Source organism: Theropithecus gelada, chromosome 12 (assembly GCF_003255815.1).
Source record: "Theropithecus gelada isolate Dixy chromosome 12, Tgel_1.0, whole genome shotgun sequence".
Classification (NCBI taxonomy): Eukaryota; Metazoa; Chordata; class Mammalia; order Primates; family Cercopithecidae; genus Theropithecus; species Theropithecus gelada.
Genome location: NC_037680.1, coordinates 63,984,839 through 63,998,816, shown reverse-complemented (window position 1 = coordinate 63,998,816; position 13,978 = coordinate 63,984,839). Strand labels below are relative to the sequence as shown.

Below are 13,978 nucleotides of genomic sequence, written 5' to 3'. Positions count from 1 at the left end.
TTATACTAATACATTTGCATATGCAAACAATTTGAAGATATGTAAACCATCGGTAGTGGTTAAAGGGTAAGAATCAAATTATGGATAAATTTTGTTTTACATTTGTTATACTTTTATATTATTTCAAATTTTACAAAGATAATTTGAAGTAAATAATTGATATTTCTCTTTACTACAAAATTATAAACAAAAAATCTTTTAAAAAGATTTCTTATTTGATTCCCTAAAAAGTCTCAGAAGACAAAAATAAATGTACTTAACAAGTTGTAAGATATTTCATAAAACCTAGTTTGTTTAGTAAAACAAAAGCCTAAGTAGGCAAGGCAAATGAGAGTCATAAAAAAGATACCACAGTAAAGATTCCAAGTGAATATATGATTCAAAATTTACTGTATAAATCTCAAAGCAAATTTACATTAACAACTTTACCTGTAAAACTGAGTTTAGAGCACCGTCTTACAGTTTAGCAGTCACACTACATCATGATAGTTACTGACTTAAAAAAAAAAAAAAAAAAAGTGGATCCTGAATTCTGAAACCTATCAAAACCCTGTAGACAGAAGGTACCCAACTTGTTATTAATGGTAGAATCAAGACAGAATGCATTTGATTAATAAATTCCCTTTGGAAAAAAGAACAAAAGTCAGGTTAGTGTCTTTTTTATTCTATCTTAAATTTCTGTGAATAATTATAATCTCAACTAAAAAATCACATTTTGCCAAACCTTTGTATTTTCTTTCATTGTAGATAGCAAACTCTTGATTTTGAATAGGTGAGTGCTGGTCTATATGTAGAATAAATTTGCTATTTGGAAACAAGTTTTTCTCTTCAAGAAGTGAAAACAATTCAAATGGAGCTAAAATGATTTTAAGAAACCATTTGCTTCATTACTTTAATTTTACTGTGATTTATGCTACAGTAACCCAATTATAGTCTTACTGCTCAGAGTTAAAATGATCTTAAGAGAAATGAATTAGTTTACATATCAGGTAAAATTTATGTTCTGAAGAATACTCGCCTTACAATTATTCCTTAACTGACAATAATTTATTACATCTTTAAAAACTTCTAAAAGTTAATTACATATAATGCAATATCCTTAGTTATTAACTTCACATTTTAATGCACTATCGAAATATTGTCATTTCTAGTGTTGGGAACCTCACTGTTGATCTGGGTCAAAATTCTGTTGTGTTGAATGATCTATGTAAGCAGTGGTTGAAATCAGGGCGATGTAAGATAGATAAACAACTGACATTGCATCAATCATGGACAAATAGGAGCAAGTATCTGATAATAGGGGCATCTACATACCAAATCCCAGGCTGTCAGAAGCAGCATGCCAGACACTCTCTGATTCAGAAGTCATAAAGAGTGTTAGTAGAGGCAATCTGATGCCTTGGATAATTTAGTGAAATTTTCTCTGCTGGCATCTATGCTGGTCAACTGGCTGTTTGCTCTCAAACCAACCCCCTGCTTTCAACCTGCCTTGTGTGGTTTTTATGGGGAACTTTCTCCTCTGGCTTCTGAAAAGATTTGGTAAATGGCAGCCGTTGTTGGATGACTGGATGGTCAAAGGAAGACAGAAGCTAGCGTATGTATCTCCACCACATCTGTGGTATATCTTCCACGGTTTCAGCTTCGATGGAAAGGCCCGAATGGTTCTAGGGTTTACCTGCTGTTCTTGGTCTATGACAACAGAGGCTCCTCTTCTCATACCTCCAATCTAGGGACTGTAGCCCCATATGTGCTAGGCTAGCTTTTTCTCATTTTGAAATAACCTTGATTTTATGATTGGGCCATGTTTACTGTAGGCTCTATGTGGGAAAAGAGAAGAAGTTTGCTCCTTGTCAACAAAAAATTTTCTCCGTTCTGGAATAAGGGGGCTTGATGTCTGGCATTGCTATTAAGACGTAACAACTAACATTTGCAAAGAAGGATACAATTTACAACCACATTCAACACATTATCTGCAACTTACTATGGGCAGATATATCTTACACACAAAATGCTAAAGTGAAATTGATGTATAGGTTGCATATCATTTTATCATACACATCTATTTCGAAGTTACTGTGGGTGTTTAAACAGGAAAAAAAAGGGATAGCAATTTCCTCTGTTTTCTCTGTTTCTCAAATTAGGCTAATTGCATCTAGTGCATCTCTTTTGTTTCTGAACATAGGTGATAACTGGAAGCTCATGAGTTCAAAGTGGTGGCAATTAATCATTTTATATTCTACACTGTGCAAGAATGATAATACACATCAGACACATTGGAAAAGTTTTCACAATAGTACAACTCAATTACAATATAACTCTCCTAGACTGCTAGAAAATTCCTCTAATATAAATGATTCTTAGTGACAGGAAATGTCAACATTTTCTAGAATGTCTAGCACACATTCTAACCATTCAACTTTGATTTATGATGGCATATCATCATGTCAAAGGATACAAAATACAGGCATGTAGGATAAATAAGCCTAGAGATCTAATGTACAACATGAAGACGACAGTTAGTGAAGAAGTATTGTGTTAGGGATTTTTGTTATGTAAGTAGACTTTAGCTACTCTTGTTACACACACAAAAATGTAGCTGTGAGAAGATGGATATGTTAATCTGCTTCGCTATAGCAACTATTTTAGTATCTATATATATCTCATAACATCATTTTGTAAACCTCACACATACACAATAAAAATTATTTTAAAAATCATGCACTATAATCCCCACATAGGATAAGGTAAAACATAAAGGGCTACGTATGATTTAAAACGATATTTTCATTTTACAAATCCTAGAAGGTCTTCTTAAAATCACTGCATATATACCTAGTCAAAGACTTAAGTATGTGTGTATATATATAGTTTATCTATATATATAAATGTTATATAAACTATATAAATATATACATAAACTGTATATATATATGTGTGTATATATATAGTTTGGCACAAGAATATCACCTGTCTCAAATTTCTTCTCATAAATTATTCTCACAGTATTCATTCCCTCTCATATTTCCTAGAATATTTTTTGTTACCTGAGTTACTATATGAAGACACTCTAGTCCTTATTTAAATATCTAGAAGGCAGGAGGTGGTAAAAGATGTTCATATCAATTTGAGATTTTTTCTCATTTTTTCTCACTTTGTTTTATTTCTTTTCTTTGCTTTTACAGTCTGTTCATCTCGGGGGGTTATTTGCCAAAAGACTGCTTCTTGTTTAAGGCACAATCTATTCACCTTCATTAACTACTGGATTCCTCGAAGTTCTATTTTCTGCTAGTATTGGACATTTAGCAAATCTTCCTCATCTGTATTTGCTTGTACCACATCTCACCATTTGGCAAAGCCATTAAAGTTTTCTTGTATTGATTCCTTGCCATACAACAACTTACCTGTAGTACTGGTTTATTAACATCAAGCAGCTTAGCTGTGCTACCGAAGAGCACCAGGTGCCCCTCACTGACAGTAATTCCAAAAGAGCTAAAAACTAACGTTGAGCTGAAAGTAATTTTCTCTTCTGATTTAGCAAATGAGTGCTGCTTTTATTACCCTATTGTATTTTACTCTTGTGTTTTTGAAAACCATTGATTGATCCCATTGACAAAGCAGCTTATCTGTCTGATCCAAAATCAATGTTTCATTTCACTGGCTTTAGCAATATTGCTTCCTTTGCAAAAAAACATTTAACTCATCTAGAACTAAGCTTCAATTTATGAGGAAAAAAATGCTACCGAGACAAACATCTCATCTGGACTCATTCCTTGAAACTTAAAGCTTGCTATTCCTGAATTCCTCCACTTTAAATTGTGACTGTATTACATCATTCAGCGTGTGTTTAGTCAAGAGAGGTAACTTCCTCAGCTTCAGTGTTTTTGTTACATCACAAATAAAAACTTTGCTCTTTAGAATTTTTTTAAAGCTAAATATTTGTGAACAAATGATGTGTAAATGAATATGTGTGTGTGTGTGTGTGTGTGTCTGTAAGAAATGTTCAGCAGTTACATTGTTGAAGAGTGGTTTTTATTATGTACAAATTGTTCATATAAAGAGTAATCATAACACTTCTCTTTAGCAAATGAGATTTTTTTTAATTCATTGGAGAAAGATCTCAATATAGTGGACACAGGGCCTTGTTAAGCCTTTTCGTAGAATTGAAATGCACCAATTTTATTAACTATCCCTTTATTCATTCATTCAGATTACTGTTTTACATACACATGCAACAACATTAATCTATAAACAACATACAATATGAAAGCCTGAAGTTCACTATCACATATGGCTTACCATGTTTTCCTGATGTTTTCAGAATTTCACGGTCCCTCATGGTGTCTCGCTCCAGCAGACAGAGGATTGTGTCGTGCCAATGAGAACAGATTCTACTACAATTCAGTCATTGGGAAATGCCGCCCATTTAAGTACAGTGGATGTGGGGGAAATGAAAACAATTTTACTTCTAAAAGAGAATGTCTGAGGGCATGTAAAAAAGGTATAGAAGATACTCCTCCCATTAATTGACTAGTGTTTAAGATAGCAATTTAATTTAAATTATAATTTATTAAATATGAAATTAATTGTCTTTATTATAAGAAAGTATGATCTAGCTAACAAATGTCCTCTTCAATTACATTTAGATAATATTGCTAGATATATAACTGTAATTTCCTTTAATGTCCTCATAGAAAAAGAATCAATTTAAACCAAATTAAACATTTTATTCTTTTAATGTTCAAATACTAAGCATTCACTTTAAAAGACTATACCAAAATGGCTTTAAGTTTTCTTGTAATACACAAAATTTTAACATATTTATTAATGTCTTCTGAATATAAAAGTAATGCATGTTTATAAAATACTAAGAAGAGTATAAAAATGCAAATACAAACTACCTGTAATTTAATCAACCAGATACAGCCATATGTCTACTTTTTAAAAATAAAGCAAGCATGGATTTGTAACAGAAGATGAATGAATAATAAAAATGAACGGCATGCTTATCCATTTTTACTAACTCATATATGCAAAGTAACTTCCTTAAAAATAGATTGTTCTACACGAATACATGGACAAATTAAAGGCTTTTAAATCAATAACATCTTTTGGATTTAAATATTGAAAGATACTTCGAGAGGATTTTAGATAAAATGTTTCATTGTGTTATTTTATCACACATTAACTTATTCCTCTTCCTCTTATAGGTTTCATCCAAAGAATATCAAAAGGAGGCCTAATTAAAACCAAAAGAAAAAGAAAGAAGCAGAGAGTGAAAATAGCATATGAAGAAGTTTTTGTTAAAAATATGTGAATTCGTTATAGCAATATAACATTAATTCTACTAAATATTTTATACGAAATGTTTTGCTATGATTTTCTATTTTTTCTTCTACTAAAATGCTTTTAATTAATATGTTCATTAAATTTTCTATGCTTATTGTACTTGTTATCAACACATTTGTATCAGAGCTGCTTTTCTAATCTTGTTAAATTGCTTATTCTATGTCTGTAATTTATCAACTGGCTACTGGGAAATTACTTATTCTCTGGATCCTTCTGTATTTGCATTTTACTACAGCTTATCATACTACTGGCTACATCAAATCAGTCCTTTGTTTCCATTTGGCGACCATTTGTTTGAGGATACGATCATGTAAATGATTATCTCCTTTATAGTCTGTAAGCAGATTAAGGAATATAGCTCTCAAAAAATCAAGAACTTCTTGAGTTTCACATATAAAATGGTGACAAACACCTGCTTCTGATAAAGATTATTCAATTGTGTATTTGAAAAGACTGGTAATAACAAAATTCTATTATGTGCTTCCCTCCTTAGACATAGATTTTCTCCTTTTGTACTAACCAGTACTTCCATCAATATTGAGCTAAATTGTCTTTGAACAGTCAACTCTGCATCATGTGCCTGCCTGATTTGGATTGGTTTCACTTTCTTTTTGTTTGACCGTAGCCCATTCTATCAGTCAAGATGATTGAATAATTGTGTATCAAATACAACTCATGATAAGGAGAAGCTTTATGGAAACAATAAGTTTTATGGCAATCGAAAGGGAATTATTTATATGTACTTCCTAATACTATGCTTCCCAATATTTTCTCTTGCTAAAAATAACAAAAATATTTAAACCTTCTGAAATCTATTCCGTTATCATTAGGATTTGCACACAATGCAACTAACAATTCATGCTTTAAAAAAGTAGGTTATTTCTGTTGAAGAGAAAATTATCAGCAAGGAAGAGTCTACTAGAAAATTCATGTGCTAGTCACTCTTGGGGATTTAATATTTCACTGGAGTTAATTCACTATATCCAGACCTACATCTTTCATTTATTGCTGAGCCATGTGCAGTCTGGTATCTCAACAACCTCAACAACCTCCAAGACATGTCATTTTCTGTAGTGTTCACCTCAAATTTGACATTTGAATCGGAACTGATTTAGAAACAACCACTTCATTTATCTAGTATAGATTCATGACTTCTCACTAACAATGATAGTATAATTCTGCCTGTTCTTCAGGATTGAAATTTTGAACTCAGTTTAGATTTCTTGTTTTCCCTCATATACCACATCTAAACAGTCTCCAAATCCTTATGCTTTTTTTTTTTTTCAAAAAAATTCACCCAATACCTAGGCTTTTTTCTTTACTTTTTTTTTTTTTCCTTTTGTTTTGTTATGTTTTCTTAGACAGGGTCCCACTCTGTCACCCAGGCTGGAGTGCAGTGGTGCAATCACGGGTCACTGAAACCTCCCACCTAGCTGGGACTACAGGTGCAGGCCACCACACCAGCTAATTTATGTAATTTTTGTAGAGATGAGTTTCCCCATGTTACCCAGGCTTGTCTTGAACACCTGGGCTCAAGCAATCTTCCAGCCCCAGCCTCCCAAAGTGCTGGATTACAGATATAAACCACAATGTCCCCATTTTTACTCTTTACTGAATCCTTCCCATCAGTATTAATTCCTCAGAAATTTAGTACATTCCTCCACCCTTTCAAAATGCTCCCAGAACTCACACTAGTTGGTACTTAACTACAACCTTCAACCTCACCATTTAATTTTGATGTATATTTTTGGGTTTACCTACAGTACTTTCTTTCATGACTACTTTGATTTAGTTAAGAATGCTCACTGTACACTGAATGTTAATTACTCAGCTAATTCACACTGATTTCCTGTTTAAAAATATGATCCCCTCCAGGCCATTCATGTGAAGTCAGGGTAGAGAAGATGCCAGCTACAGACTTACTGTGTTTCAATATGGAATATCAAAAGTACTAACATATAATTACAAATCCTTTTCTACTGTGGTATACAAATTTTATCATTAAAAAATAGTAAGGAAATATTACATTTTCACTTAAGGAAAATATTACATCTTGATTCAAATGTTCAGTACATAAATAATTGCCTTAAAGTGAGTCTTTGCTGTGGAATTTGAGAGTTTTGGAAATCAAAGGCCCTTGTGAAACATTTCCTGTTGCCGTTTATTTATAGATAGCAATAGCTTCAAATAAGTGGGAAAGTCTGCTTGGGTGAAGTGGTAGATAGTCACTAAGATTGTATAAATAGCGCATTTGTGAGTTGCGTAATTGTTTTCTCCAACAATAACCACTGGTCCATTGGTTCACTACTTACTCAAGAAAGACATGTACTGAGACGGCTTGAAATGTTTAATGCATGTGAACGTTATTTTTACCATGTTTTGAAATAAGACCTTTATGGTATTGTCTTCCTTTGTTTTCCACAATCAAATGCATCTAACTGTGAATTGTATATGGAATTATATTATTCAGCATATACATATATTTACCTGCTTTGTTCATTCTGTGTATTCAAAATTAACAGATCATGCTGAAAACCACTCAAATGATTATATTTTTTACATTATAAGAAGTAAAATATATTATTCTGAATAATGAAACTTGGCTGTTGGACTCGCAACGATTTTAGTACATAAAAAAGAATTCAATGCTCATTAGTTATCATAAAGGTACAGAATCTTAAGATAAAAAAAAAATTGTTCCCACACTCTGCTTTTATTTCCTTTAATTGGAATTGTTAATAGTTGCCTTTTAATTACAAGTACTCATCCATATATTATAATTTATTTGTCAAACAAATTAGTACACTATGTCCTAACAATCTATACATTTTAAATTTACTCTGCTACATATGTATTTTCATCGCTCATTTCATATATAATTGTACAAATATAGACATGTATATTTAAAAATATGTTATATAACTATACATTACATAACTTCTTATCCTGACTATTGTATTTGGCCTAGCCCATCTCTATACCGGAAGAAAAAAGACAATGACACTAAACTAGCTAACTATTTAGGTCTTTTGTTGATTCTTCCATCAGCTGCTCCTCCTCTTATCTGTTTTTTAGCAAATTAGCATTTTTATTTAGTGTTTCCAACTTCTGACTTTAAGTGTTTTCTCAGGGACTTTGGCTGGGATGTACTTTAATCACTTTCCCCACATTTTGCTAGGTAGAACAGAAAACCTTGCTTTTGTTGGTCCTGCAGGTCCAGTTTCTGAACTACTTTCAACCACATAGCTAGTTTCTTGGTTAGAATTACTCAGAGTACTTATAAATATAAGAAAGATTTAGATAGTAGGTGCATGGTAATTTATTGTACCAGGAAAAGAGAGAGAGAGAGAGAGAGAGAGAGAGAGACAGAGAGACAGAGACTTTAATCTTATAATAAAATGTAGCATTAGGACAATGAATATAATTTCCTCATCAATTTAGCCATAGATTATAAAATTTCTAGCCCAATCAGTTTGAAATAAAACAGATATATTTGAATCACAAAACTGAAAAGACCAGAGGAATTTGACTTGAGTATAGATAGATTCAGGGTAGCATATTAGGCCAATAAAACTCAGGCTATCTTTGGCTCATGATTCTGCTGCCCAGTATATTTTGCTTTTGTTTTCTAGTTGCACAAGGTTTCAATATGACTTTCAGAATTTAAGGTGCACATCTTTTCAGGGTAAAGTCTTCTAAAAAACTGTGGATTACCCTACCTCAAATAATTGAGTTAAAGTCCTGGCTTCACGGTCATTGACCCAAATGTCTTAGGTCACCCTTGAAGCTAACATCATGTTTAGAGAAATATGACTGTCTGATTGAACAACGTTGATTCACAAGTCCACTCCTAACTATCTTTCTGGTGTAAACACTATCTGAAACTTGTAATCTGACTAGCAGGGCTGGGACTAGAGTAAGGCAAATGACGTAATCTCTTCAGGCACAACATTTAAGGGAACATGAAAAAATCTCAGTAACCAAGATAAATAATATGGTAATGCAACATGTTTAAAAAATTAAAATTACAGCAAACATCCATGATAAATAAAATATCAGAATTTTTAAAAAGACAGGATCAATAACCAAGTCATATTGGAATCTAAGACAAAAGGAAAAACTAGTAATACTAATAATTTTTAGTAAATGTAAAATATTTCAAATTTAATTATTGTTTAATAAAAATACTAACATATATAAGCTAAATTATTATTATCAATAGAGAAAGACAAATCATTTAATGAAAGTTAATGCTTGTTTCATGATTAAAACTTTTAGCAAACTAAAAAAGATACATGATAATATGAGGATGGATAGCAACTAAAAACATGCAATAACATGATGCTAAGTGTTAAAATTTTAAGAACATTTCCACTAAAGTCCACTATCTGTGCTATACAACATATTCAAGCAATCTTAATTTGTAACTAACGCAAAAACGCAAGGAACAGAAATTAGATATAAATACTACATTATATTTTAGTTATATAATATGCTTATCATAATTGAAAATTCAAGATAATCTGAAGCATAACAATTAGAAATAAATAATACTGGAGTTTAGCAAGATTGCTATATGAAAGTTCAACATACGAAATTGAAACAGGAAAAGTACCCTTGTCCGGATAGGGGCATGTGACGGGTGAGGGGCTTGCTTCTTCAGTGCCCGGCTGCGCAAACCTCTATGAGAGCATACAGACAAGCAGGCCATGGGGCTCCAACCCCACGGCAGTGACTAGGGGGGGATGTTCAGAGCTCCTGAAGCCCCAGTGGGCGTGTGTTACAAGATGCTCTTTTAGTTCTGCTCTTTTAGTTTTGCCGTCTGTAGGCTTGTGTTAACCAGCTCATAGCCCTCCTTACTTATCACAAGGACGGAAGGATTTCTGTATTCCAGGGTTTCTTGCCTTGGTATACCGGAAGAATCAGATCACGCGCGGGCTTGGAGAATGAGTCCGAGGTTTCATTGAGTAGAAGTAGTTCTCAGCAGATGTGGGAGCCAGACGGGAGATGTACCAGGGGTCTGGCTGCTTAGCAGCCCGTGCTCTTCTCCTCCTGATCTCGCCAAACTGCCAAACTCCACATCATTCCTCCAGTCAATGGCCTGCTGTCCTGCCAGTGTCTGTCATGTGCTCTTCCACCGGCATGTTCGCCTGATGTCCTGTCGATGTCCAGCTGCTTGTGTCTTCTTCCGCTGATCCCCTCCTCTGAACGTCCAGAAGCTTGTGTATCTGCCTGCTAGGGTCTCAGTTTTTATAGGCCTAGGATGGGGGCGTGGTGGGCCAGAGTGGTTTTGGAAAATGCAACATTTGGGAGCAAAGGCAGGAGTGCCTGTCCTCACCTAGGTTCATGGGCACAAGTCAGAGGGTGAAGCCCTAGCCAGGGACCGGCCTTGCTCAACCCAGCACTGTCTCCCGTTCGGTATCATTTAAAGGGACCATGCTCTTCCCTTCCCAGCACTCCTGTATCAAAATCAATAGCATTTCTGTACACTAGGGAAAATGTACTAGCCACAATAGAACAGGAACCCTAATGTGCCCAACAGTAAATCCCACAAAAGATGATTTTTAAGACTTTTAGATAAAAAAATCCTATATTGAAAATTCAAATATGTTATTGAAGTACATAAATGGAGCTAAATTTTTTCCTATTTATTGTAACTTCTATAATTAGTATTCACAAAGAAATAAGCCAATGATAACACTAGATTATAAGAAACTCTTCGTAATTAAAATGAAATAAACGTTTTTTAAAATAAAAAAAATGGAAGATAAAGTTAAAAAAAATCTCTAAGCTATGGAAAGAAGAAGTCATAAGAATGAAAAAGAAGATAGAAAAGGTAAATTTTCACAATTAGTTCGGGTGCCCTACCTTGAAGTGTCAAAAGGATCTGGAAAATAGCAGAGATAAATAGAGGGGAGAGACATCTTACAGAAAAAGAATAACGGAGATTCCCTTCACTGAAATTGTGTGTTGTACCCAACAAAGGGTAACCACCTAACATACCCCCTCTGCACACACATGAAATTTCAAATACTAGCAATGAAGAGAAAAGTCCTTGGGACAGGAGACTGTGGAGGGATAAGTCACATACAAAGAAATAGAAATAAAAAGGAATTGTACATTTCAATGACAGTAATGGAAGGAAGCCACAAGACAGTTGGATGTAGAAGTCTGAGGGATGACAAATGGCTATTTACTTGCTTGAAGTCTGTCTGTACTAACTGATTTTTCAATTGTGTGTGTGTAGTGCTTTGCTGAAAGATGGGAAAGAGGCTTTGGGAAAAAGTTTTAGAATATAAACTAAGAGATACTGTTTCTAGTACCAATACTAACCTAGTGGATGAATTTTTTTGACCATCTAATTTCTCTGGCCCCATATTTACTTATATTTAGAATGAATGTTTTGGACTAGACTGGCTGTATAAACAAGTTTTTTGGTTTGGGTAATTTTAAGATTTTTATGGCAATGGCCTCTATTTAAAAGTATCTGATACCGACATATGTTAAGCCAAAAAGAATGGAGCAATGTTCTGTGACTGAAAAACAAAAATCAACATTGGCCAGATTCTACAGTTAGCAATATCCATAACCCCCCTAGCATAAGGTTGTTATATACAGTAGTCTTCTATATTCTTCAAAAATAGCCTATGCTGATGGAGCTTGACATCTTCAAACTGACTATACCTACAATTTCCTTTTTCAGTGCCTGATTAATTCCCAAACATCAAAAGATTTTATGAGAAGCTTCCAAGTAATTACTTTACAGGAGGTCCCACATACTGCGGGATTTCCTGAATGCCTTAATAATGGGTTTTATAATCAAAAAACATTTTCTGAATCCATTAACTTTTTCTTTCTCAATATTATATATATTGTAGGGAAAATAATATATGTGGATCTGATTTATACTAACTCATCAAGGCGTTTCAAGCTCATGAGAAGTTTTGACATAATTTTTAGACCATTTAGTCTCTTAATTAATCTAAAAAAGTAAGCCAAATTTAATTAAGAATAATTAACTAGAATTAGATTTTTCTAGTACCAAAATGTTTTATGTCAATCAACAATTTATTCTAATAAGTTTTAGACAAATCCTAATTGTAGCCAAAATCAACTCATTCCTGTCAACGTTACTGATGATTTGCTATTCTTTTTCATTATAAGATAAAATCAGCCAACTCAATTATGAACTTGAATGTCTTTAGGGACTTGATCCATATTTAATCTGTATTTGCACAAGGGGCATAATTCTAATTTATTGAACTCCTTTTCTAAGCTGCAGGTGCTCTCAAATTAGAAGCCAGAGGAAACTGCTACTTCCTTCTTGTTAGTCAGTTTTTGGAATCAGAAAGCAAGAACTTTGACTTTCCAACAGTCTTTTTTTAAAAACATATTCCCCACTCTCAACAGAATGTTCCACAAAATTTGTAAATCACTCTAGGGAAATTTCCAGAGTTTCAAGATGTGAACAGCTGTGAGCTACCTAAATGATCCATCTTGCCAAGAAATTGTTACTCCAGAGACGACGAAATAAACAATTACCATTTTTTTATTGAAAATATCTGCCACTGTTCAATGAGAAAGTATTTAAAATTCTAAAGCTAATGACTGTATATGTTAGGAAATTTCTTATTTATCTCTTTACATAGTCTTTATTAACTATTTTCCTTCTTCACAAGCTACACACACACACACAATCATTTAATTAGGGAGAAAATATTTAAAACCACTGCATTCCACAGTTTCTCTCATCTCCACTGGTTGTTAATAAACTGGCAGATGCACAGGAAGACTATTTAAAGACTATAGTTGGAGAAAAGTCTAATGCCAAATCAAATATAATGATAAAGAACACAGGGTTTGGATTCAACTTAGATTTGAATTCAATAGGACTTCATATCATTAATCCTCTCGCTTTGTCGGTAAAATGATTGTGAGGGTAAATGAGATCATACATACAAGAGGGCTTAGTACAGTACTACATTGTAAAGATTCAATAAAATGGTACCATTTGGTATATACAATTTACTATTTAATATTTCAATGGTTTAGAATACAGTCTCTGAGCTGTAATAACAGTTATTCAAATAAGCTAGGCAATTACAAGTCAAAGTAGGAAAATTTGAGGTAAGTTTTGTCTACGAAGTTTATCCTGTATATGAGAAATGAACATAAATATGATGTAGTTGTACTTTTAACAAGATCGATTAAGGGACAGGTAAAAATATGAATTAGATAACTTTTAATTTTTTTAATAGTTTGTTTTTGACATAATTGTCTAAGAAGTGCTAACAGATTTTTAATATGAAAATTTTTCTAACATGGATTTTAAAAGGGCAAAAATCAGTAAATTGTTCTTTTTATTTATAAATTTATATAAAACTCATCTTAAAATATTTGCATATGTCTTATGTTTCTAAGAAGTTTTAAAAGTTTATAAAATGATCATCACTATTGCTTGTGTCATCCTCCCAAATATTCAGAACCTACATCATTATTCCTATGTAAATAATAGTGGAAATGTATGATCCGAATAGACATCAGAATTAAAAATAGAAAAATGACTAAGTAAGTTGTTAATGTTTTAATGTGAACTTGCTGAAAACTATTATGTTTTTCTATTTTGCTAATG

At 33.0% G+C, this 13,978-nt stretch overlaps 1 protein-coding gene across 2 annotated transcripts in view; it reads left to right on the top strand.

The window, feature by feature from the left end:
• The window catches only part of TFPI (tissue factor pathway inhibitor), a 101,562-nt gene extending 93,618 nt beyond the window's left edge, over positions 1 to 7,944 (top strand). For both annotated transcript variants that reach the window (XM_025404553.1, XM_025404554.1), the window contains exons 7-8: positions 4,319 to 4,498; positions 5,208 to 7,944. In XM_025404553.1, coding sequence (XP_025260338.1) covers positions 4,319 to 4,498; positions 5,208 to 5,314 — 287 coding nt within the window. In that variant the 3' untranslated portion in view covers positions 5,315 to 7,944. The remainder of the gene's footprint in view (positions 1 to 4,318; positions 4,499 to 5,207) is intronic.
• The last annotated feature ends 6,034 nt before the right edge of the window (positions 7,945 to 13,978 follow it).